At 42.2% G+C, this 26,038-nt stretch overlaps 1 protein-coding gene across 2 annotated transcripts in view; it reads left to right on the plus strand.

Moving 5' to 3' along the window:
• The window catches only part of LOC8032331 (protein Jumonji), a 52,524-nt gene that overhangs the window by 13,462 nt on the left and 13,024 nt on the right, over nucleotides 1-26,038 (plus strand). The window contains exons 10-18 of one of the 2 annotated variants that reach the window (XM_029995524.3): nucleotides 707-790; nucleotides 1,614-1,706; nucleotides 5,407-5,525; nucleotides 5,936-6,006; nucleotides 6,096-6,210; nucleotides 8,415-8,523; nucleotides 10,693-10,875; nucleotides 18,890-19,014; nucleotides 22,052-22,223. In XM_029995524.3, coding sequence (XP_029851384.1) covers nucleotides 707-790; nucleotides 1,614-1,706; nucleotides 5,407-5,525; nucleotides 5,936-6,006; nucleotides 6,096-6,210; nucleotides 8,415-8,523; nucleotides 10,693-10,875; nucleotides 18,890-19,014; nucleotides 22,052-22,223 — 1,071 coding nt within the window. The remainder of the gene's footprint in view (nucleotides 1-706; nucleotides 791-1,613; nucleotides 1,707-5,406; nucleotides 5,526-5,935; nucleotides 6,007-6,095; nucleotides 6,211-8,414; nucleotides 8,524-10,692; nucleotides 10,876-18,889; nucleotides 19,015-22,051; nucleotides 22,224-26,038) is intronic. The other variant, XM_029995525.4, reaches the window with a different exon arrangement.

Raw genomic sequence — 26,038 nt, forward strand, 5'->3', positions numbered from 1 at the left:
TGGTTGCCTGTCATTAGCAATATAGACAAGCTGTCTTTTCCAGTCTCCAGTGCTGGAAAAGACTGTTCAGTTGATTATGGAGTTCATAAGGAAGATCCAGTGGAGGTTTGTTAAAAATGGTCTTGCTTGTCTTGCAGCAGGAGATGCAAGGCTGTTCTGCTTGCAAGTGCTTTGCATGTTACCCACTTGCATGCCAGTAAGCTTCAGTAGAGTGAAAAGTAGTGATTCCTTAAACTCGCAGTCAGTTTTTTTTTTTTTTCTTTTATATATTCTAAGATGAGGTGCATGCCTTTTGCACGTTTGGTTAGAGTAAAATGTTGCAAATTTATCCTGATTAAACTTCATTATAGATCATATTTCACCTGAAAGCTCCTGATATAAATTAATTGTGATGTTATGTTTGTCATATGTCTTGTTTTACACATTCATTAAAACTTTCGTTTCGTGCATGCATGTTCAACAGCTTTCATAAAGCACAGTGCCTAGACAAGTGTAATAAAGTTAATAGAATATAAATTAATTTGTTTTTGTGGTACTATCTACATTTATGCTAAAGAACTATCCTTTTCTACATAGATAAATATAAGGTAGTGTTGAGCCCTATTTCTAGAGTATATTGAAAAACTTGGAAACCATTTTGTAGTTCTCAATTTAAGCTGCCATTGACTGAAAAGGCTTTCTTTCTACTTTTTTTTCATGTATAAAGGTTTCGAGGCCTTTTGGCAAATGTTCCTCGTTTCAAGGCATGACACGGCGGAAAGCATGGACCGACCGAGGACACATACGCAAGGCAGTTACAACGAAAAATACACTTTTTGAGTTTGGGACACATACTGAGCGTAATCCACACAGTAATGTGTTTTGCATATTAGTCACTGTAACAGTACCTAATGGTCTATGAAGAGAGTACCAACCAGGTAGATTGCATGGCTGATAATGTACAAAGGTAGTTTTTGCATGACTGATGTTCACCTACCAAACTAACTACATCTAGCATGTGTGTGTGTGTTTTAAGGGGGGTTGCACAGGAATGCTGTAATTTTTTAATTATGGGCCAGTTTGACACAAGTTGTATGTTCTGAAAAATCTGGCATTTCTGAAGCTTTTGGAGATGTTGAGAAATTGTTTGGGATGGTTAGAAGTTAGAACTTTTGGGGATATTTTGAGATAAATGATTTCATTTGGAACAAAATTTTAAATGTCTGGTTTGGTGATATCAGAGGCTGAATCTCATTGACATCCATAGAAAGTTCCGTGGATTCCCAAACTTTGAACAAATGTTTTGAACAAATGTTTTGTCCTGTCACCAACTTCCATCCATCAGTATAAATATCAGAATGCATTTGGGTGAACACAAATTAAAAAAAAAAAAAACAAGCAAGCTGGAAGTCATTACATATTAAACACTCTAATTTATTGCCAATCAGAAAACTTTCTCATTATTGATTGTGGCAGTAGCTGTTGTCATTTGGATTCAGACTTCTCCTCATTCATTGTTGGCCTTAAGAGAAAGCTTAGTGCAGTTTGGTTAATTTTCATAAATGTGAAAAAAAATTGAGGAAAATAACCTCTGGTTCACTGATGCAATTAACTGCACTGCTTGTTTGCAACAGGGACGGACAATGTCACTAAGTGTGTTTCAAAGAGTTGCAAGAAACACAATGTCCATGTGGTACAAGCAAGACCCTTCGGATGAAGACGTGGAGGTGGGCACAGTGTTTTGCCATCTAAACTTCGCGAGCAAATGGTGTCTGTCTTTCCTGTGTATGTGCATATTTTACTGGGTTGGTTAAAGGGGCCCTGCAAGGACTTCTTTACTAGTTTTTAATTTGCACCGAACCTGAGCGCACTGAATGCAGTAACTTAGTGAAACTTTTCTTTTCTCGAAATTCACTTTATTTTAAAAGTTGTAGGCAAATTACAATTACAAAAACAAGCAAAAAATAACCTCCCTCATGATGTCCTTGGTTGCTTGAGTGGCCGTGAACTAGAGGAGGGGTAGTGAGCTCATCAAGCGCTCACGGCTGCCGCACTCCGTGTTGACGGCGCAAGAGGGCACCACTAAAGCACGTTCTGGGTAGGCTGTATGCAGCGGGCGGCCAGAGCGGCTCTCATTGCATTTGCTGCGCGATTAAACACTAATTCGGCATTACACTTCATTGGCCACAAACGAGAGCAAACACGGTGTAAAGATCAGTTCAGAATGGGAGCCACTTTGCGCTGCCATACCGCGATTGGCCAAACCGCATGACAAAGCCTCTCGCCGATGGCCTTCGGGACGCTCGGAGCCGGTCGGATCCTCCTGTCCATACGACCGCAGCGCTGCCGCGTACATCCAGGACCTTTCCATGTCGGTGCCTGATCCCACTACTCCTTTCTAGTATGCACCGCCTTTTCCACCGCTTGGTGGCGGGTATGTCGACGAGTCATTTCTTGTTTCCGTACTTTATAAACTGCGTTCGTTTCTTTTCTGATCTTAAATACTGAACAAAAACTACTTTTATAACTAATTGAAACGGTTCGCGCCACTTATATTTTGCATTTCGACTAAAAAGAAGCTTTTAGCGGCTCTGACCAGTAGTAAGCCCAGGACCAAAGACGTCACATTTTGCGCGCTTTCGGTACCGCGGGTCGCCCTTGTCTGTGGAGGAGGTTTCCGCGTCGTCCGGTTAAAATATGACTCACTGATGTTTAGTTACTCTCTCTGGCTTGCCCGAACCCCAAGAGACGTGGAAACCGCAAAAAAGCTAGACGATTGCAGGGCCCCTTTAAGCTAATGTTTTCTTTGTGTCACAATCATTTTAGCTTGTGGCGCTCTAGATTTGTAGTGTTCATGTTCTGTCTTCAAAGAGACGATTTGGACTTGTTGGTTCATCGCATTCACTGAGAAGTTGACAGAAACAGAGTAGCCACACCATCAGCTACTGCTTAGTGCTTAGAATATTTTTAAAGCCACGACATATGCGTGGCATGACTGTTCAAGAAATGTAGTTGTTTATGGACTACAGTTGAACCTCGATTTAACAAACCCTGATCTAACGAAATTTGCGATTTTATAATATTTTTTTCGCCTCCCTATCTTTCTTTCATTGAAGACATTGTATTTTATCTTGATTTAGTGAAGTGCTTTTGCGCCGCAGTTTCAGTTTAACAAAGTCTTTGGAAATCGCACATACACAAATCAACATCAAAAAGCGAAGAAAAAAATATTTAACAGAAACAAACCTTGTCGTCAAAAACTAAGCATAGAAATGTGCCGTCATTATCTTTTTCACAAAGCTCGTCGTCGGCGTCGTCCAACAAATTCTCGCACTTCGCAAATGACAGCATCAACTTAATTTTTCGCAAATGCTCGGTGGTCGCGTTGCACGTCACGGTTACCGATTGTGCGCGGCGTACGTTGCAAGCCTGACCTCGAACTCCAGAAGGCATCCCCACCTATCCAGTCTTTGGCCCATGGAAGCCTCTTTGTTTGCCGCCACAGTTAAGATCCTGCGCCTTTGCAGACTCCACTGGAGCGCAACCCACTCCGACGTGTCGAACTTGCATCCAGCAGTGCAGTTGTTGTTTGCTTCCGGATGAAGAATGGCCATAAGCAAGCACCAAAAACCTGAACTGCCCGGATCAAGCATGTCAGTGCAAAAAAAGTAGTTGACGCTCAAGCATGATATCGACACTCGATCAAATGACTTGCGACTGTGAAAAGAAGCTGCGGGGAGTGAGGCGTGAGGCTGTTCCAGTAGTTCCAGCGGCCTCCAGAGTGGCTTTTACAAGAAGTTCCGTCACCCCCGGGAGTCGGGCGCGACTTGCGCTGTTCACCGCCATACATTCGAGCTAATTTGTGAAACGCCATCAATAATACTCGTTTGCGCAAATAAAAAAAAAAAAAAAAACTTGTAAAATGAGCGCTCAGAATAGTGCAATGCCACATGTACAGCTGCTGAACTCGTAACGAGCCGAGGTGTTCTTGATATTGCGATTGTTTAGATTTTGTTGGCGGTGGAACGCTTTGATTCGATTGTAAGTCTATCTCCCCAACTTCACATTTTCAAAAATTGAAAAATGCGTCTACCTGCATTCGTGTAAATACAGTATGAAATTTCGTAGAGTTCGCTTTTGACGATTTTGAAGTTGAAAGACAGCATTATGGCTTCCGTAAGTGCCAGTGGTTGCTTTCCCGACTGCACGCTCTCCTGCAGGGCTAGGCACCGCTCCCATAACCGTACAAAATGAGGGTCGATGAACTGCATTCTTCTATTACCACCACATTTTGTAATGGAATATTATTTGTTAACCCTCACTTGCAAGATGTGAGGCAATTGGAGGGTTTTGGGAGCCTGGAAAACCAATAGCAATGCTAAAAAACAAAAACCTCGGTCCAACGAAATTCGCGTTTTAACAAAATTTTCGGCTCAAAAGACGACTTCATTAAATTGAGGTTAAACTAGTAATAATGTTTAGCTTCATCTGAGGTTGATGGACTACCATGCATGTACGTCCTCAAAGAGAGGGAGAGAGAGACAAAAAAAGGAATATGTGAAAGCATATAGCACTATACTACACATACATGCCATTGGACAGCTACATATATTTCTACGGTCTTGCGATGGCACGATTAAAGTACTGCGCAGGTCTGGTGATTTACAGTACTACCCCAACCCTGGTCCGGGCCACAAGAGGCATGTCTGTCTAGCAATCCAAGTTCAGAGTAGGTCAGAAATGTGTCGCTGTATTTTGCCTACTGTAAAATACCGGGCAAGCGCCCACTCAAAATTTTGAGATAATCGCGAAAAAATGGGGGATGGGCGCTTGTTTGGTCATCAGTTTTACACATAAATGTACGATGCATATTTTCTCAGATCTTACAAATTTGGGTATGGGCGCTTAGAGTGGATTGGGTGGATGCGCGGTATTCTACGGTACTTGGGAAAACTATGCCATATGGCAAGTTTTAATCTGATAATGTCTGGCCCAAGAGCAGAGCTGCACAGACTTTTTAGCTCGCAGCCCTCAAAATCTCGGGGACATGAATTGCCCTGAAAAGCAGCTAGGGTAGCATGGCCCTTTAAATCAGCCCAGGGAGTTGTGACGGTTGTCTTAGAAAAACATGACGCAAGAGTGCATTGCCACAGCTTGGCTGCTGGTCTGCCTTACTAGTTGAATGACTGAGGCAGACCAGGTCCAACTCAGGCTCAGAGTACATTCCTGGCAGAAATCTTTACTACCCTGCAGTGCAGTGTTCTAGGTAGAATGATATAAAAAAATGTGGGTCAGTACTGAAGTGCATAACTCATGCCAAAGTGTTGAGGTCATGCATGGTAAATATTGTTTAAAACCATGCATGACTTCAACACACATTTTATAAGAGAATGGTTTCAAAAGGCAGACTTTTAATTAACTGTGCAGAAGGACTACTGGGGCATGGTGATTGACCAGAAGCGGCATGTCTGCGTTCATGCTGGCAACATTGACAGCAGTGTTCATGGAAGTGGGTTTCCAACCAACCGAGTCATTCCATTTGCAAAGTAACTAATTTCCTACATCTCATTATCTTTCGTTTATTGCTTGATCAGTGTACACTTTACCAGTTTGATCTGTGCTAATCGTGGACATGTCTTCGGTTCATACATTCTAGGTGTTAGTTTCAATTCTGGAAAGTTTTGTTTGTTTGTTAATTTTTGTTAAATTCTCTGCATACGAGTGGATAAATGGCACAGATGGTTATGCTTTTAAAATGACATTTTGTTAGCCTCAGAATGCCTAAAGTAGATCAGCATGCAACACCAAAGAATTCTAACTTCCTCAGCGTGATGTCTGAAAAAAGTATTTTGTGAGCATTTCTGTCTTTTCCCAAATGATTAACAACATAAGAGTAGTCATCGTTCTCGTGACCTACTAAGTTACCCCAAACATGTATCATTAATGTGCGTTCTAGACACCCTTGGAACTTGAAGGTGTTCACAAACAACCCGGGAACCGTTCTACGTTGCATGGGACCTGTCTCTGGTGAGTGCCACTTGAGAATTGCACCATGCACATGCTGGCAGTTTTAGATAGTGTTGTTTCTATTAAGGAAATTCTATTAATTTTTCCAGGTGTCACTATTCCAACACTGCACCTCAGCATGCTGTTTACGACGGGCTGTTGGTATCGTGACCCCCACTGCCTGCCATGGATTGAGTACCTCCACACTGGTGCCAACAAAATATGGTACCAGAGCTGTCTTGCAAAAAGTTTAACTCGTCATGTTTAATTAGTCTTAGATGTTTATCTCAAAAATCAGTGGTATTTGGGTTGTATGAAGTCTAGAGCTATCCTTTGTAGGGACAAGACATTTCTTTAGAAAGGAGGGGGGCCTAAATTAAAAAAAAAAAATTTTTTTTAAAGAATTCATTTTTTATTTTTATCCTTTTTGGTTTTTGAAACTAATTATACACTCGTGCACCAAATTCGATAACCGTATGTCAAGTAGTTAAGTTGATATAAAATACAGTATAGATCACTTACAACGTAACCGCTTATAGTGCAGGACCGGGTATGACGCGGTTTTTTTAAACCACCGGTTCGCCCCCATAGAACTCCATGTAATTACATACCGCTTAAATTGCAGGCGCGCGAAGGGAAATAACGGTTATAGTGCGGTTTCTGGCACAGCCCGCCGGCCGCGCCGACGACCGGAGCAGCGAGCACGCTTCCCTGTGCGACACTAGATAACGGCGCTGACGGCGCGAGCCGCAAGCGGCACTCGCGGGGCAGTTTCTCGAAGAAGCGGGGAGAAGCGAAAGGCTTCAGTTGCCATAGCGACGGAGGGACGCACGCACGTGTCATTCACGTGCGTTGGAAACAAACAACTGCAACGACAGACCAATCGCAGGTCGAGTAGTGTTCGCGCGCGTTGCATGCTGGTCGCGGGCCGGCTGCTTCTATCCGCAAACATGGCGTCGGTTATGATCGTTGTCGTAGACGGTGTTCATCTCATCGTTCTACGTAAAAGCGCTATCCTTGACTGTGAATTTTCGTTGTGTGTCGCTATGATAACCCAGCACTTACTAGAAGGAAAGATCCACCTGCTCGTGCGGCGATGTCGTGGCGGCGCTCTCAAGACGGCAGAAACGCCCGTGTTGTCGTGTTTGCTTACTTCGACTACAGTGGTGATTTCTAAGCACTTGTGTCCTCGAACATCGCCCGGACTCCTTATTTGGCGCATTTCATGCGTGTGCTCAAGTTCAAGGTATTACTGGCGCATACCGTATGAAGGATGCGAATTTTCAAGCGTTTTCATCTCCGGAGAAAAGTAATTAGGGTTAGCAATCCTGAACGCTCGCAACGTCCGTCCGCAACCCGCAACGCCGTTAAAAGGCAAAAGCCGCTCATTTCTTTCAAAATGTGTAACACGCTTGAGAGAGAACTGTACTAGTCTGGTGAAATAAAGGCTTTCCTCAAAGTAAGCTTTATTTTTCATCTAACATAAAAGAAATTCTTTTACAAAGGTAAGTTGTCTCGTGGCATGCATTTTGGCCTGAAAAATTGATGCTTTGGTTATAGCGCGGTACCGCTTATAGTGCGGATTTTCGCGACTCCCGCGACATACGTTATATGCGGTCTACAGTGCATAACACATTGTGAGGCAGTGACAAAGTAAAGGAGTTCGGTGTTCAAATGCATTTTTCTCAGTTCCACTTTTTGCTGCGAATTTCATACAAAGGAATCTTTTGTTCGAAGGTAAAATTATTCTGATACCACAATCAAGATGTTTCTGAACTCGAATTTACTGAGGAATCGGGTTATCTACTTGTTTTTGTTTTAAATTAAAGTCCTCATTGAGAAAAAACAATGTTTTCAAAAATTGACATAGGACAGATGTGCATCTGATGTTTTGAGGTAATGACTCTTCCCGAAATATACATTTGAGTTATAAAATCTAGATGGCCCGAAGTCCCACATCCCCACTTTATATTCAACCAGTCAAAATGGTGCTCAGTAGGTTCATTTGCATATCCTAGATTTCTTAACAAAGAATGGCACATCTTATGCAGGTATGTAAAATTGTCCTAGGGAACTGAAAGATTGCACAATACACCTATACCTTATGTTAAATCTCTCCTGCAGATTTCATCCGATCACTTGAGTAGTTCAGAAGTTAAATCTCTAGCCAGTGTCCTCCCTTAAATGTTTTAAAAGGAGTGTTAAAATGCTTCGTTGTTTTGATGAAATCTAATAGACTCACTTTCCTCTGTCATAAGAGTCTCGACTTCAGTTTACCCATGGGAAAGTATTGTACAAGCCTGCATGGGTACGGCAACGCTTCTCTTAAAAGCGCTTTTTCATGCTTGCAGTTTTTTTGGTGAACACAATATGTGGCAATTGTTTGGAGAGTTTGCAACTTTTGAAGCATTCCCATTGCAATCCTGTAGGTACAGTGTTCCAGCCCAAAGCTCCCAGAGGTTCCACTCTGCCATGAAGGACATTATGCCTCAAGTTTGTAAGGATAGTGTCATCTGGTTGCCCTCCGACTGTGCCATGGTGAGAGCTGCTACTGCATGTTGGAAAAATCGCCCCACTATCAGTTATATTCTGGTTAGCATGCTAGCTAATCTATTTAATGTCTCAACTTTCTCTGGTAAGACCCTGGGGGAGGTACACTCCAGTGCTGCTAGTAGAAATTGACCTGCTAACTTTTGATTGACTTTATTAAATACTACCTGCAAATATTCTGCAAAAATCTTTTGGTTAATAGCCCATTTTTAAGCAAACTGGAGTCTAGTGGAGTTCTGCTACCTTGTCTTGACTAGCAGCGTTTTGAGGATATTTGTTGTAAACCATATACGGGGTACTATTCCACGTAACTTGAGCCAAAATTTAAAAATATTTTGTTGCACTTTAGGAAGACGAAACCAAAGAAATGAGCATGTTCATTGTTTAGAGCAATTCAGGTTATTTTTTTTGTATTTTTCCCAATTAACAAATTAATTAAGATCAATTAATAAACTTTAGAAATATTCAATTTAGAACAAAAGTTTCATTGACAAAGTTGTAGAACATCCTCAGAAACATCCAATTGAGCGGTTTCTATCGAGAAACCTCTAACGCTGTCCGTTTTTCAGGGTTTTGAAAAGAGCTAGCAGATTATGAAAAAAAAAAAAAAAAGACTATTTCAAGAGCACCCTGTCAACAGTGTTCTATTCAGCATGCGGGCTTAGTCTATTCAAGCCATGGCTGAGAGCACTGCAATACAAGGCTCTCAAGCGCAAAGTTACATGTTTTTGTTTCGTAATTTGCGGGCTTTTTTTGAAGCCCAGAAAAATTAACAGTGTTAGAGGTTTCTTGATAAAAGCCATTGAATTGGATTTTTCTGAGGACACTGTACAACTTTGTTATTAAAAGCCTTTGCTCTAAATTGAATATTTCAAAAGTTTATTAATTGATCTTAATTATTAGTTAATTGTGCAAAGTACAAAAATAGCCTGACTTGCTCAAAACAATGAACATGCTTATTTCTTTGGTTTCGTATTCCTAAAATGCACCAAAATATTTTTAAACCTTTCCTCAAGTTACGTGGAATACCCTGTATAGTACTTTGCTAGAGGAAGTGACTAGGCACCCAGTTTAACTTTTTGATGGTCGGTCGTCACCGATCATGTACGGTGGCGATTACACATTTGAAGGTGCCCGCCTAAACGCGAAACTATGCACCATAGAAGGTGTTGCTTTTTGTTATGTCTTTGGTCAACTATAAACATTATATTCACACAGTATTTCACTTTGCTGGGGCTATATATAGTTTTGAAATTGGATGCTCCGCGCATTTGATATGCCGAGATGGTCTCTTTCCATGGCAGCTGCTCTGGTGGTAGTGGCAATTAGAGCCCCGGCTCTTCGGATTCAAACTTTTAACTCTTCTCAGAATTGAATTGGAAGATGAGAGCTTACCATTCGTTGCAGAAGCTTTGTAAAGTGACTCTGGTTCAGAATCTGAAACCGCTGGAATGTCGCGGAAGCGAACGTGCCAAACTAATAAGAGAAAGGTGACAATTTTTGCCTTAAATATTTTCATTTGATGCTCTTAAACCTGAACCGTTTGCAAGGACTGTATGTCCTCCCGCTAGATAATTAATAAAAAAAAAATGTGTGAATTGATTGTTTTTGTATGCTATTCCTTAGGAAACAAAACTTGACCACTGGGAAATACCTTTTGGGAAAAAATCTCGGCCGTTGGAGTAAAGAATCAATGCCATCTGCTATTTTCCAAGCCTTATGTAGTGGGAAATAGAAACTGGTATTTTCATTCTCTTATTATTAGTACCATGTCAATGTAAAAAGTAAGCATTTGCAATTTGTCACTGCAGACAACCGGTGAGGCTGTCTTAATCTTTTGACTCAAGCATACTTGAGTGATAGTACAATTTTTGCCATATTTTCATAATTACAAAAAAGACCTCTTTAGTGTAGTATGCACAAGTCGCCAACTAAAGAGAGTTAATAAGTTATAAAAATGCGAAGGTTGGTCACAGGGCCATCTAGCTGGTCATGGAACTTGGAATAGGGGAAACTTTTAATGGGAAAGTGGGGTAGCATTGCATGACCAGTAAAATGAGAGCCTACAGTTTGATTGATCAAGGAAAAGATGAAATGAAGTGCTCCCCATTCTGATTGGGGCTCTTTTAAAGTGGTGATTTGCACTGGTGTCTGCAGGTGCCGCCTGCCCTGCTGGTGGAGAACGGCTGCCCCCTGAGTCGCACTGTCCAAGAGAAGGGGCAGTTTGTGGTCATTTTCCCAGGAGCCTTCACCTCAACGATCGCCTGCGGTTACTCGGTGTCAGAGTCTGTCTACTTTGCCACCAAGGACTGGTTGCTCACTGCATCGCAGTGCTTTCAGGTGACATTCCCATCAGCCCTGCAAAGTCTCTCGAATTGTCCGTCAAGTGTCCAAACTGTGGACTTTTAGTGGTCCATCGACTTCTGTGGTGTAGGAAAAGGCTTGTTAAGAGGATATCACAGTAGAATTTCATCTCCCATAGGAACTTTTTCAAAATCCAGATGGCACTGGGGGGGAAGCCTTTTCATTGCTTACGCGATATAGTTCTACTTCCAAATAAAAATAAAGAAAAAGCTTGACTTTTTGTTCCGGTTATCAGCGGAGGGCTTGACCCTGAAAGTCCCCCACTTAACCCACCCATCCCGTTTCACAACCCTGCAGAAGGCTCTGCGCCCTGGGAGCTGCGAGAATGGCTTTGTTTTTTTATTCGTTCAAAAAGAGGATAGCGGGGAGTGTTGTGGGCCTCGGGGTCATCGCAAAGGGGCCCTTTGTCCCATTCTTACCGGATTAGGAAGAAAAAAACGCGGTTAGAGAACGCCTCATTTAGCTGCCTGATACTTTGGATTCTTTTGGCTCGGTTCTTCCCGTTCCGAGGTTTTTCGTACGATGGGATTTCCAAATAGCATGTTGACTGTTGATATCATCATTACAAATATGCCATGTGTCGTGTCATAATGTTGCGAAATAATCTACCACAAGTCAGAATAATGTTGCATCCTAAATAACAGCCCCTCAGAACCTACTTTTCATTCCCGCGAAGTAGTGCTTTAAAAAATAAAGCTACTTACTCTAAAAAGCGTCCGATCTCCTTGTACGAAAAAAGAAACGAGATGAACCAGTCCCCACTTATTTTTCTAGAGCACCGGATTGCAACGGCCACCCCGATTGCTAAATCGGTGTGCGTTTTCTAAATGACACAAAATCAGAACTATCTGTTGTACTGCCGAAAAGCCAAAAAAAAATAAAAACCACAAGTTTAGATAGTGTTGCGTCTTATATACATACTGATCAAAGCGTAGTTTTATTGTGACAAAGCTATGCTTTAAACAAGTTATTAAAACAATAACTTCCATAATTACATGTTCCGATTAATTGCTTCTCAAAACTGAATTGCCACTAAGGCCCTAGCATATTTTACCGAGCACCGTATTTGTTGTTGTTTTGTTCGCCCGGACGAGATGCCGCCGCCGCAAATCACTCAAATAAGTAAACGCTGTTGCACATAGTAAAAGAGTAAAAGTGCGCTAGTTGATTTGTGGGTCATGTGATTATATTTTTTACAAAATCACAGGTAGTTTTTTTTTAATTAGTTAATTATATGTCAAGCGAAACTGAGATAAAGTCGAATGTTTGCATATCAGTGAGCCATGTACTGCGGCCACCTCCTCAGTGGTCTTCATCGCATGCTATGACCGGTTCAAGTTTAAAAACATGAGATCGGTGCACCAACGGGTATAGTCCTTATTTCAGCAGAGAATACCTTATTTCAGTTTCTAGAGTTATCTATTTAAAAAAAAAAAAAAAAGAGGAAAAAAGTTTTTTGAGTAGAGTTTTAGAGCCGTCTCGGAAATGATTTAGTACAGTCGACTCTCATTAATTCAAACTTGCGGATAATTCAAACTAACATGTAGGTCCCATCCTATGCGTCTGTATGGGAGGAAGCTCCTGGTAATTCAAACTTTGCTTTATTCAAACAAATTTTCAGTCCCCCTCGCGTTTGAATTAACGAGATTCGGCTGTATTGGCTGATAATATATTCCATGATAATATTTGCCTTATTTTTGCAAGGCAAGAATTATCGTGACTGCAGTGCCACAGGGCCTATATTTTTATTCGCGCGATCCTAATCTCCTGGGGACAAAACCACTGTTCTGCCAGTGACGCCACGGGGAGGATAGAGCAACCAATCATTACACTGATCGCAAGTTTGTTCTCGCGGCTAATAGAGGCACCATATTGGGCGGGACGGCTTCCACCTTCGTTCTCAGTCGGAGTTGAAATTTCCACAAACCTCCGCGATGTTACAAAAAAGGTTAATGAAACGACGAACATTTTATGATCCCAGCCAGTTTGACTCCGCTACCGCTGCCGCAAATGCATCGAGAGAACTTTAGTATTTTAGCACGTGCCCGAACCTCGCTGAAACTCTGAGCGTGAAAAGCACGAGATGGCACGAGCCGTCTCGGACACTGCCGCCTGCTTCTTCTGAACTAAAGTTATGTCGGCTTCACGCATGTGCCGAACACTTGATGAGATCGGTCTATTAGAGGGGGTCCACTGGCTTGTGGCTAGGGTAGGTGTCGTTATATGGCATATAGAGGAGTCGTGGCCTTCTTCGTGTTTTGTCGGTTTCTATTTAGGGAGAAAAAAAAAGCGGGGGGTGGGGGGTGTACAAAGCTTGGCCTGAGTTGTCGCCGAGCAAAGGAATAATCGGGAAAATAACTCGGAAGGAAAAAAAGTGGTAAACGTGTAGGTTCCGGGACATTTCATCGAATGCCATTTCACCGAAAAAGTGGTCGTCCCGTACCGAAACGTTCAATTGCAACAATTGGCCAGTATTTTTAAACAAATAATCTTAATAGCCGGCCAAAAAACGCTGCTAACAAAACAAAACGAAAAATTTTGGACTAGTGGAGGGGGACGTGGTGGAACTCGAATCCATCCGCTTGGGTACACCCCATGCAGGTGTGTCCTCCGCCGTGCCATCCAGGTGTCTGTCGTACGAGAGGACAATAAAAAATTTTCAAATTTTATTGCAGAAACCTATGACGCATTCAATGAAACGGCATTCGATAAAATGTCCGGTGTAGGTGCGAGTGATCTTCTAGTGCGCCACAGAACCTTAGGTGCCTCGCTTTGTGAAAATGTGATGGCTGAAAACCGGCATCGTCTTTCAGGCCCGTGCAATCTTCTGCGTTTCCGACATAAAAAAGGTTGAGATCGATGCCGAAGTCACAAATCTCGGAAAAAAGCTAATAGAAGAAAATCTCACCGCAAGACCGACCGACGCAGACAAAAGCTCATCGGCCTCTTGATGGATGCGGTGGAAACTCACCTACGATTTTCGTTTTCGGAAATGGCATTCTTTTGGTATATAAACAAAAGAAACATTCTTTTCCATATTTTTTTTTTTTATTTGTAGTAACTTCACATTTCTGGTGTGATGGGTCCTGACACAATTTGGGGGCTCACTGTGGTCGTCGGGTGCATTGACAAGGTCACTTCGTTACTGTTCATAAAACTCAACGTTGAGGCAATGTCTTTATAGAAAAAGACGTGTATATCCCTTTGTTACTTATTCCCATTCTGCAAAACTGTGGACTTCTGCTTTTTCATTCATTTTGGTGTCTGCAATATACGAATATTGTATAAATCTCCGTTTGGTGTTCCCCACAGGGCACCCAGAGTAGAGCCGCAAATACTAAATTTAAAAGCTTGATCGTATAACTCTTGAGTGGGTTTATCTCAGTATCTGTCAGTTTTTCGGTAAACTTTTCTCCCGTGAACCCCTCGGTGTTGCGCTGTTCTCCGGCGGAGAAAAGCTCACTGGAGATCCGGCGGATGCGGAGAAGAGCTCACCAGACTTTGGATAGATGCGGAGAAAAGCTCACCTTTACAAACCGTTTTAACATTATTTCTTCGCAGCTCTCGATATTTTATTGAACTCTGTTATATCAGAGTCATTTAAATGAATGCCATGCAATTGAACCCAAGAGACCATTTGCTATATTACCCAAGCATCAAGGAGAATGCAGGGATTGGTGTTCCACGCGCCACACGCGCACGCCTTCCCCGTATAAAAGGTTCGAAGTAAGTAACCAAAATAAAGCATTGATGAACGCGCGTGCAAGATGCCATTTGTTTTAGGTACTTGTTTTAGAAAAGTTACTACTGCTGAGGCCAGCACGTGTGACGCGTGCAATGCCAATCCCTGCATTATCCTTAATGCTAGCGTAATATAGCAATAGGTCTATTTCATCGAAGCCGTTTCGTAGAACACCGTTTTATCGAACATCATAATTTCTGGCCAGATTGTTTCTCGTTTTTGTAAATAGTGTTTTTTTTTGCATTTAAAGGATAACGATAATGTCACGAATGACAAATGATGACGCGGTGAATAACTGAAAAAAAAACTAAACATTTAATGGGGCGAACAAAATTGAAGGTTGGCGTCGCAGGCGTCGATGTCGGCGAAACAGCAGGATCGGGACTGACTCCGGCTCTCCACGCGGAGCTCGTTACGTGCATGCGTGGGCTTCTGGAACAACCGGCGTAGGAGGTCCGGCACGTAGAACATTCTAACCTCGAATAAGCAACAGGGTTCTGGAATTCACCAGAACGCGGCATTACAGAAACAATGAAAAAAGGTGTATCCGCGGCCAGGCATCGAACCTCGGCTACTTGCGTGGAAGATAAGCACGGTAACCGTTAGGCCACGGGTGCGCTGCCTAGTTGGCTGGCTACGCACGCAGTATTATTATGCTTTGTCTTTTTTTTTTTTTTTTGCTTTGTAGTAAACAATGACTTCCTTCGGTTATGTGGCCTAAGACGAACTTGATACTTTTCGGGGCCAGGAGTCGTCTGGTGCCGAGACAGAGGTAACAAACATTGTTGCTTTTCGTAGTACTCAACTTTGAGGCAATGCCCTGTCTCCATGTAAAAGTTTAAAAAAAAAAGCGTTCTTCACTTTTTTGTGTTCGCATTCTGCAAAACTGTAGATTCGTCTGCCTCTTCCCCATTTTTCTTAGAAAGTAAGCTGTTCTTCTGGGGTTGAACGAGAACACTTAGTTTTACAAATATACGAACACGCAAAAAGCGCGCGAGCACTAAGCAAAGTGCGGACGTGAGTTTTAAATATAAACACCGCTGTGCGAACAATTATAAAATATATCATAAATTAGCTTTTCTCTGCATTTGTCGATTTTGCAGTGAGCATTTCACTGGTGAGCTTCTCTCCGGCGAGCTTTTCTCCGCCGCCCGTTCTCTGGTGAGATTTTTTGTCCGCCGCCCAACAGTAACAGCCGACCAAGGGCTCATCGCAGCCAAGACAGTGCAATCGACGAACACCATAATAAAAGGCGTGCGGGTTCTTGTCTAATACATTTGCCTTTATTTCATAAAATACTGAATCAAGAGTGTGCTGATTCGGGTCAAACAAAGAATCTTCAGCACGACTTTCACAACTTCCAAATAGCAACCCTTCACGCCTACTTCCAAAAAGCTTGTTCTGTTCTTAGCTTCACTGAAGAAATTTTCACAATGTTTGTTTTATTACGGTAAAAATCAGCCTCCACAAGCTGATATGCAAAGCGAATGTTGAAATTAAAACAAAATAGACGAACTCACGTATGTTTCTTCCACATTTAAAATAAGTAAATATTTTAAATGCATCTCTGCAGAATATTTGAAATCGCCAGATTAAATCACCTATCCTATTTCGAACAGAAAGAAGTGGTAAGACTGTATCTACTATTTGACCCTTCGGTAGCTTTTGTCTTCCTGCATTTGCTAACTTCAGGCCTCACGCAACGACTGCTTGAAGCACGAAATCTTTCACTCCCTTTTTCTTGGCCCAAAATGCCAACAAAGAATGGAACATCTTCCCAATGACGCGCTCTGGCGATTGAAAACTAATGACTCTCACCCACCCGCTAAATATCTCTGCCGCCAAACAAAAGAAAAAAAAGAAAAACAAGAAACTTTTTACTTGCATTTGTGTGACCCCAAAACACCAACAAAGAACGGAACATCCTCCCAAGGGCGCGCTCGAGCGATGTACAACCTATTACTCACTATCGCGATAACCCGCAAAATATCTTCGCCCCCCAAACAAAAAAAACAAAAAAAAAAAATTATTTTGAGAGGCACTTTTCCTCAAAATCCGGACTGTCAACCCGACGACCTTGAAGATGCAAGTAGTCCGGGGCGCAATAACACATTGCGCAATTTCAAGAGCAAGAATTGTGTACCCACTCATAGATGGCGCCACCTGACAGCTGGATTTTTTTATGTTTTGATGGGCCACAAACTTGGTTAAAATTTGTTACAATGAGAATCTCTGGAAAAAAGATCTTGTAAGAGATATATTAAAAACGTCCTGGTCGAGCCTAAATTTGTATTTAGGCCTAGGTTTATTTTTAAATGTTTATGAAGCATGGAACGAGAAAAATAGGCTTTTTCAACCATCTTTAGGTTCCCGTAAAACATTTTAAGCTTAAAAATAGGAAAATGTAGCGCCGCAATATTACTGAGTTTTTTTATTATCTTTCTAATAAAACCAATCCCAAGTCAATCTGTTCGGTGGTTCTTGAAAAAAAAATACTAAAAAGTTTCCATTGGAATTGCATAGGGTTCGGGAGGTGCGATATCCTCTTAAGCGAAGTCTGTGGGACACTTTTAAGGCTAGGAAACTGACCTGGGATGATGAGTACATTCCAGTCTTTTACTAACCACTTTGTCACCCTGTAGCTTGCGTTCCCCCACCCTGATTTATAGGCTTGCAGATTTGGCCATTATAGTGCTAGTGTAGTAGGCTGTTGTTACTGTTAGTGTGTTTATTCAAGACAATCCTTTTGCTAGTATTGTTTGGGGGGGGGAGGGGTCGAGGGTTGAGGGTTGAGTCGGGTCGGTTGGATCATAGCTAAAGGCAGTCAGAGTGCCTGACGAGGTCACTGTTTAGAGCAAGATCCTTGATACATCTGGCTGCAGGTCAAGCTGATTGCCATTCTTTTTGGAGAAGTGGTCCTCACAAGATTATGCGCATGCATGCATGTGTGCGTGTTTCGTGAATGAGTAACTCTAATTCACACTTACGCAAGTAAAAATGTGGCCATTGTTTGAGGCGCGTTCAGAAAGTAAGTGTCGTTTGTGCATGGGTCCTGTGCAAGAATTTGCTTGGGAGTTATGCATATGCAGTTGTGTTCCGTCATCCATTAGTCGCTCCTTCACACCTTTTCGTGAGATTGTGATCATATCTACAATATGTGCTTTGCTAAGTCGATAGAATGGCCCGCCCACTGTGAAGTCCAGCCCGTGATATAATTTTTTGATCGAGAAGTGTTGCACCATGTGACATTTTAGCAAATTTGCAATATTTAAGGACAAAATGCAATAAGTGAACGAATGGTGCCCGAATTCGTTCTAATGTTTATCGAAGGTTGACAGATCATCCATAATGATTCATAAGAAAGTAGGCCTTCTCGTGTCATGGAAGAGTTGGCTGAGAGAGGGAATTAAAGTTTTAGGGCAACTAACACTTTACAATTTCTGGCCTTTCAATGCATGTCTCTGAAGTTTTAAGATCATTACTTCATGAAATTGTTGCAGAAATACTTTAGGACCACAAATAACATGAAGGCAAAGTTGAGAGGTGGCTCAAGTCTTACCAGTGAAACAGTGAAGGCGATTACATTGAAAAGTAAATTGAGGTATGCAGAATTCAGAGGAAATAACAATAAACTAGTATTGTAGTTCTTTTGTATTTCAATAACAGTTCTTACTTACTGGCAGTGCTTCATACACTACCAAACAGATAATATAACGCACCTCAATTTTTTTTGTTTTTGTCCTGAGACAGCTTTTTTTCCCCGAGTTCGAAGTGTAACGCAGCAAAGAACACAGAGAAGTAACTTTCAGTTCTACTTTATTGGTAGATTCACTTACCGTAGAATACCGCGCATTCTCCCATTCCACATTAAGCGCCCATATCCAAATTTCTAAGATGTGAAAGAATATGCACAGTACATTTATAGGTAAAATTGATGATTGGGCAAGCGCCCATCCCCCATTGTTTCGCGATTATCTCTAAATTTTGAGTGGGCGCTTGCCCGGTATTTTACAGTAGTCACGTGCGGCCCTATCTGGATGACCTTTCCTGGGTGTACTGGAAGCATAAATGTAGGTTTTATAGACCATAGATTTTTATGTGTGGAGGTCGGCAAGCCTGACATAGGGTCTGCAGGCTAACTGGGTTGTTCTTATGGCACTAAAAGTAAAATTCCAACTTATTTTCCACAATGAGCAGGTAGTATAATGCCGCACTTGACTGATCACCTCACACCCCCACTGGATGCAGCATATCAAGGCCAGCTGTGAACCCCCAACCTTCTCACTGGAGAAGCTGCTGCTGGGCATTGGAACAGACTTGAAGGAAGACCTGGAGACATGCCAGCGGACCCTTCCTCTCCTTCGCAGAATGTGGTGCGTGTTGTGTTGCAGTTGGACATAGTCAATCCTCATGTTTTGTGACTGTGAGCTTAAAGTTCCTTTAAATCAGTGTTTGTTTTTCTTTTTTTTTCTTTTGTATTTTACTGGTTATAGGTAGAGCCCTGTGAGGATAACTGCTTGATCATCCACATCTGATCCGCGTCTGCAGACTTTGTATCTGCACCCGAACGCATCCACAATGTGCTTAAAGGGGTATTCTAGCGATTTTTTCGTGGTCGCTGGTTTGCCTCTAAATTTCAACACACCGATAGACACGGCTGTACCAGTTCTCCAAGTATTGTGTGAAAAGAAAATATTTTCCTAAGTTATTGAATTTTCAAATTTCGCTTTTATCATGTTTCTCAAACCAAGAGCCCCTACTGGCAACACTGAAGCGTAACGACAGAAATGGTACAATGTGAGCAGTAAGCCATGTTCCCAACTGATTGCAAGATGCTTGATGGTGGGAAAAGAATGCTTGGAAGCTGATTCACTGAGAAGCATGCAAAAAACGCTCGACATACCATGTTTAAGACTACCTGTGTGACCTAAAGGTTAGTACCATTTGGGATGTCACACAACTGGAGCACACGCAGAAATTTGAATGCTGGTTTCGGTATCGTCCTCATTTACGGGTTTTTTAATTGCTATTTTGAATTTCGAGGAAATAAATAGCATACCGTGAAGACTAAAGTCCGGGTATTCCGAAAATGCAATTTGTTTGGGTAGCTAAAAAAAAAACTGTCGGAGTTCCCCTTTAAATTAGTAAATCTAAAGCGTTAACGCAGGTATGTGCTGGCCTGACGTGAGGCCTTACATTGCGCTTTGAGATCTAACGTCGTCAACCGGTACCCGCAGCTGGGGCTATGATGATGATGAGAGGGCACGTGATTTCAGCACGCACTGCGCCGAGCTTTGCACTCCCACCGCTGCCTCACCCCGTGGCGCTCCGCCGCACTCCCTGCTGGCGCTGCGGCCGCTTTTGCTCCTTTCTGCGCTGGGAATGCATTCGCATTCAGAACTCGTAAAAAGTGCTTCGGTGTCCTCTGAATTTTTCGGTAACGGTAACGATAAACCCCGAAAATGAACTCCCGAGGCGACTTTATAACAATCGGGAAAAACTGGTGAACCTAAAATTGAATCTTTCCCCGAATAAAAAAAAATAAAAATGTCTAGCTTCACGGAAAGAAACTCTTTCTCTAAAGCTTTATTTTGTGTTGACCTGGAACCCCCAATTCACTGTCCGCTAGGCTTCTTGCTTCAGAACCACACATCTTACCTCGTTTCTTTAGCGTTTTCCATATATTTGGGTAATCCATATCCCGTGTCCGTGGCCTATTCTTTTTTAACACAAGCCGCCGATAAACCTTGATTTTTTGTTCGATACAAAAAATTGATGCCGAAAAACCCCGAGTCTCAGAGAAAATGAACCCTTAAAAAAACATCCCCAAATTCGAAGACAACTTTTGAAAACACGGAACTCTACTTATAAGCCGTTCGTTTATGTTTTTAAAAAAAACTCTTAGAGTCAAAATACCATGAAAGTCAATTTAACATGTTTTGTTCTAGCATATTTATATTAGAAGTGATCGTCCTTCCAGAGATACTCCGCATTACTGGAAAAAAGTGATTGCAGTTATGAGATTGTCCCGGGAGTCAGCGACACTCTGTCCATAAAGTGCTCTCTAAAAGATTTTTTTTCCTTGCAATTTAAGTGGACGCATAATTTTAGAGCCCTGCATATCCGCAGATTATCCGCAGATATCCGTAGTAAGCTGGCGGATTTGGATAAAACTGAATCAGATTTGGCGGATTCTGGTTCGGATGTGGATGCCAGGGGTTGCAGATGCGGATCGGACGCGAATATCCGTGGGTCCGGATCCGTTTTTGCCAAGGCAGCCTATAAACGTGTGCGACCGTACAGTTTAGAATGGATAAGGGAGTGATACTATGAAGTGCATCATCGTATGTAGTGAGGGGGCAAACTACTGTCTGAGATAAAAGATGCCAATGGGGGAGAAATTTGTTCTTTAGGTCAAGAAAGATTTCATTCTCACCAAAGATTGCTTTAGAACATTCTATCTCACCAAAAATAGTGCCCTTAGAAAAAGAATGCAGCACTGTAAGTTGTCCCGGGAAGCGTGTTCTTGTTTGACAGGGCAAGTGCGGAAAACATTCTTTGGACCAAGAAAACATAAAATGTACAATCCTGCAAGTGGCTTCTTCGCCTACAATTATATATTGAGGAGACTGAATTCAGTCTTCTGGAGTGGTGGAACTTGTGCCAGCACAAGTTTCCGAAGCCCATTTTTGTAACGCGTTTGTGCATACCATTTTAGCATCAAGTGCACCAACGGAAAGTGGCTTCTCATTAGTGGGTATTAATTTGAGAGGCGAACCAGTCTGAATCCGTCCGAGTTGTCAATATTCTGTTCCTTCTGCACAACGACCTCAACAAGTGAAACATTGCTAGTGTGTGCGTTTTCTTTTCAGGGGCGAAGCTCCTTAGGGTCTAGCTTTGTCCGTCCGTCCGTCAGTCCGTGCTCACATAAAAAGAAAAAATGTTTGTGCAGTCGACAGGATTTGAACCTGTGCGGGGAGACCCCAATGGATTTCTAGTCCATCGCCTTAATCACTCGGCCACACTGCGGGACGAGTAGGGGGCTCTGAGATGTGGTAATAACTCAAAAGCTGGGGTTTCTGTCATGGATGAAACGTTGCATGTAGCCGCTCAACGTCTATACAGGAGGGGGCGCTGCGGTCAAATGCGTATATAATCTCGTTAAAATTTGCATGCATTGGCTGAACGTTTATAGACGAGAGTATGCTGTGGTCAAATGCTCAAATGCATACATAACCACGTTCCGTACACTCATTCTCTTTCTTACATGGACATGGAGATGCATTCCCACGGCTTCTAGCGGATCCAAGCTGATCCGCTAGAACCACTGGCTCTGCATTTCACTGACCATAAAGCAGTAATAAAGAAGTCGAAACGCAACCCGGATCAAATGTGTTGGGCATCTTGCAGTGACGAAGAGCATAGGTACCGCAGACAGCTGTCTGACCTGGGGCTCAAGACCTTTGAGCGGGTGCCAAAGGAAGAAGTCGTGGATCGCAAGAAGGTCAAACGACCGCGGCTGCGCAGAGAGGAGAACGAACAGGGCTGTGAAACCTGCCGCATCAGCTGCCATGTGTCCATGGTAGGTGCTTGCTCAGTGTGTGGTGTTGTAAACAAACTGCACCCTGTTCAGCCTTCCCTCTTGTTCAAGCGACATCCTACTCTTCATGACCTGAACTACTGTCTTGAACAAAATGTGTGTAATCGAAAATGGAAATCTTGATTGTGATAGGCTTTTTGCTTAATTTAGAAAACTATGCGACTCTGTAGAGAAAAGTTCATAGGGTCGTATTGACACCCCAGTCAGTTATCTTGTATGTAAAGGACAAAACTTGCTGAACTACAAATTCTTTTACAAAAAGAAACTGTCTTTGGGAATTGAAGGCTCTTTAAAGGGGAACTCCTCCGATTTTTTAAGCTACCTACTCTAATGGCATCATCTGAATGTGGACGGCTGCCCGATTCCAAAATGCTGTCTCGTTCCCCCAGATTCACCCTAGTCAATAAAAAAAAGTGATAGTTTGTTCGCTATCGAAACTGAAACTTAGTTCTCCCTAGTTTTTCCCCAGTTTTTCCTGCCATCGAAACGTGTCGTTTCCGGCAGGAAGCGAGGCGCGCGGCCGGAGATCGGGTACACTGTCGCCCGCCTTTCTCACATCTAACAGCGAGAAAACAGGGGCATTGGTGTTTTTTGAAGTTGATTATAATCTCTTTTTGCACGAAGTATGACCTTGGCCTACACTAAGAGAAAAAAAAAAAAATATATGCTTAGCCACGGCTCGCTAGTTTTGTGAAATCGCTAGTGTAAATCCGTTCTCTTTCTATCAGAAACAAGTAATCACGCTGGCAAAGAAAGGTCAAAGAGTCGTGCAATACATTGTTTTTTACAAATTACCCAAGCACCACATAGAATGCTTGGAATGTGGGTACAGGTGCCCCGCACGCTCATCTTACTTGAAAGAATGTGCCATTTGTTTTAGATTTTGTTTAGAAAAGTTACGGTTGCAGGCGCCAGCACTTGTAACTACTCTTGTGGCATGCATACGCTCCTTGGTACTTGGGGAATTTAGCAAAACGTCTACGGACCATTCCAAAAAGCGCTTCTGGTCAGTGCCATTTTCAGCGTTTGTGCGTGTGGCATGTACTGTGTTTGCACGATTCTAACGCGCAGGCATATTTAGCTCCCAGATATTCAGAAAGAAAAGTTCTACCGATTCTACCGTGCAAGTAAAATAATGAAGATTGAACATATTCCTTATAGAACAGATTTTATGAAATGCACACCAACTTAAATATAGATACTGTGCACTGCTGCCGGGGAGGACTTTTTCTTTTTTTCTCCCACGAAAACATGGGTAAAAAAGATTTTTTCGGCATTGTTCATGCAAACTACCTCGGAGCACAGACTGCTACCCATTGCAAAGGAACTTTAAGCCTTGAAGCTGCAAAAAAAATAATCTCGATCACTGGCGACCGGGAAAGCCTCTTTGCAGCTTCCCAAGTCGCTCGTCCGCTTCCCGCTGGTGACTTACACAGGTAGGAAAAAAAAATATATAGATTTTTCAATGTTGCCAGGAGAGAGTCGCCTCCTCAAACCCTCGCGACCGGCGTAACTTGAATATGAAAAAACTTCACAAAAAAGTTTTATTTTTATAAAATATTCTGGCTAATAGTTGAGAAAGGGGTATTGATGTGGTCTGCCTATTTCCAGCCAAACCGAAGATTATAAAAAAATTGGTGGAGTTCCCCAGTTCCCCTTTAAGGAATAGTCACCAATGAGGAGAACACCAGAGTTGTAAGAGGTGTTCCAAAAATGTACCCAAGATACAGTTACTCATGCCCAAGTGTACCTCGGGTATGTATCTAGATAGTGTTGAACCACATTCATAGGTTTTTAAAAGGACTTCGGTAAAAAAAAAAAAAAAAAAAAATTATGATCCGGGTAAACATAACTGATAATGCTCTTGTAATGAGACAGGAAACAACTCTTGCTCAACAATCTATTTCACATAGACATTCGTGTCAGTTGAAATTAGTGTATTTCTTCAAATATAGGTCTCTCTTTATTTATTTTTTTAACTTTTCTTTGAAGTTGATTTATATTCCAGCTTTTTGCAAATATGTGCTGCCACCTAGGCATGCGACTTGGTTAGAGATTAAGTGGCTAGAGAACAATACGCACCCAAGGCTTCTCTCACCCGTTCAACACCCAAAACGTCAGTTACATCCTGTTTTCCCATTGAGCCGCTGTGACCTAGATGAGCTCTACCAAAGTTCACTTTTGTCGCCATCGTGGGTTATCTTCGGCCCACGAAATTGATACGAAGAAACTACCTTCCCTCTTTGCTCAGTGAGAAGGAAGAGAGAGGGGGTACCGTCAGCTGCTGTTTGTAGCATGCCTGTGAAAGGCAGTGAAGCTTGATGGTCATGCGCTAATGCAAAGTTCTAAAGCTTAATGTGAGCAGCGCAGTGCAAATGCCACTGTGTGGAGGCATGTGGTTGATGCGATAATCATGTGACATTATGAGGAGTAGGAAACTCACTTTGTCTTATCACAGCAGCCCCTGTCCAGTCATTTTGTGAAGTGCCTCCTTGCAGCATTTTAGTTTGTTTCTCGCGACATTGCTACAATCTCACAATGCCACGGCACCATTGTCTAGAAGTTCAGGCGATTACTGGCCAATGAGCAAGTTTTAGCTAAAGGAATTGGGTGCACTGTGAAATAATTTTTATATAAACTTTCACCTAAAAGGTGAGAGGCTTTTTGTGTCTGCGATGCCATTATCACCATTGGACACACAGTCTGAACTCCACGAAAATTGGTGGAACCAGCGGCGCTTAGCATAACAGACCCATGCAAACATGTTGGGAAAAGAGATGGAAAGATAAATAGGGTGTTATGAAAGTTTGAATTCCTTCCAAGCTTAGCCCAAAGTCACATCCACTCAGGCGAGATGCACAGCTTCGAGAATCAAAGAGGTGAAAAAGAAGGTGTAGCTAAACAAAAAAGCAGAGGACAGCTGTGCAGCCCATCATGTTGAGTTGGCCGTATTGGGTGGCGGTTTTTAGGGTGCGAACCGAGAGGATGAACAAAACCAATGGGAAAAAGTGACACACATATGGAAGGGTTCTCACTTCTTGCTCTCAAGGAACACCTCTCTGCCTTGAATGACAGCCAAGGAACCCCCCAGCCACTTGAGCATTGTTACATTTAAGCAGAACCAAACACTAGGATGTGTTCGGTTCTAAGCTTGCATCAATGCATGGCTCAGACCTGCTAAAATATTGCTTAAAGTGGGAAAACTTTTTTTTTTTTTTTTTTTGTGATTGGGACGACTGAGATAATTTATGTGCTTGGGGAATCTTTTTTGTTCCTGGGAACTCAATTTAAAAGCTTTCACACTTTGAAAAATCAATGGCACCAGCGTTCATGAACATAACAGCTGGGAAAACATATAAACCAGGAACCAGGGTTGGGCAGAGACACTGCCGAGACCGGTTATAACAAAGTCAACGGGAATCGGAAATCACTCTGCTATATATACGTTATTTCGTTATAACCGACTTCGGTAATAACAACTGCAGTTATACCTTGGAGGTACTCTTTTCTCTCCACAAATCCTTTTTCTTTATTATTTTGTGGCGGATGTTTGAGTAATATTTTAACTTGGGACAATTACGAGGAACAAGGAAATACAAATAAACTTCCTCGGTTTATTTTTTCGAGGACTACGGTAAGCATTGCTTATACCAACTAACCTCTTAAAGGGGCCCTGCAATGACTTTTTGACTGGTTTTTAATTTGCACTGAACCTGAGCGTACTGAACGTAGTAACTTAATCCAACTTTTCTTTTCTCAAATTTCACTTTATTTTAAAAGTTATAGGCAAATTAGAA

Source organism: Ixodes scapularis, unplaced genomic scaffold, assembly GCF_016920785.2.
Source record: "Ixodes scapularis isolate PalLabHiFi unplaced genomic scaffold, ASM1692078v2 PGA_scaffold9__187_contigs__length_104089568, whole genome shotgun sequence".
Taxonomy (NCBI): domain Eukaryota; kingdom Metazoa; phylum Arthropoda; class Arachnida; order Ixodida; family Ixodidae; genus Ixodes; species Ixodes scapularis.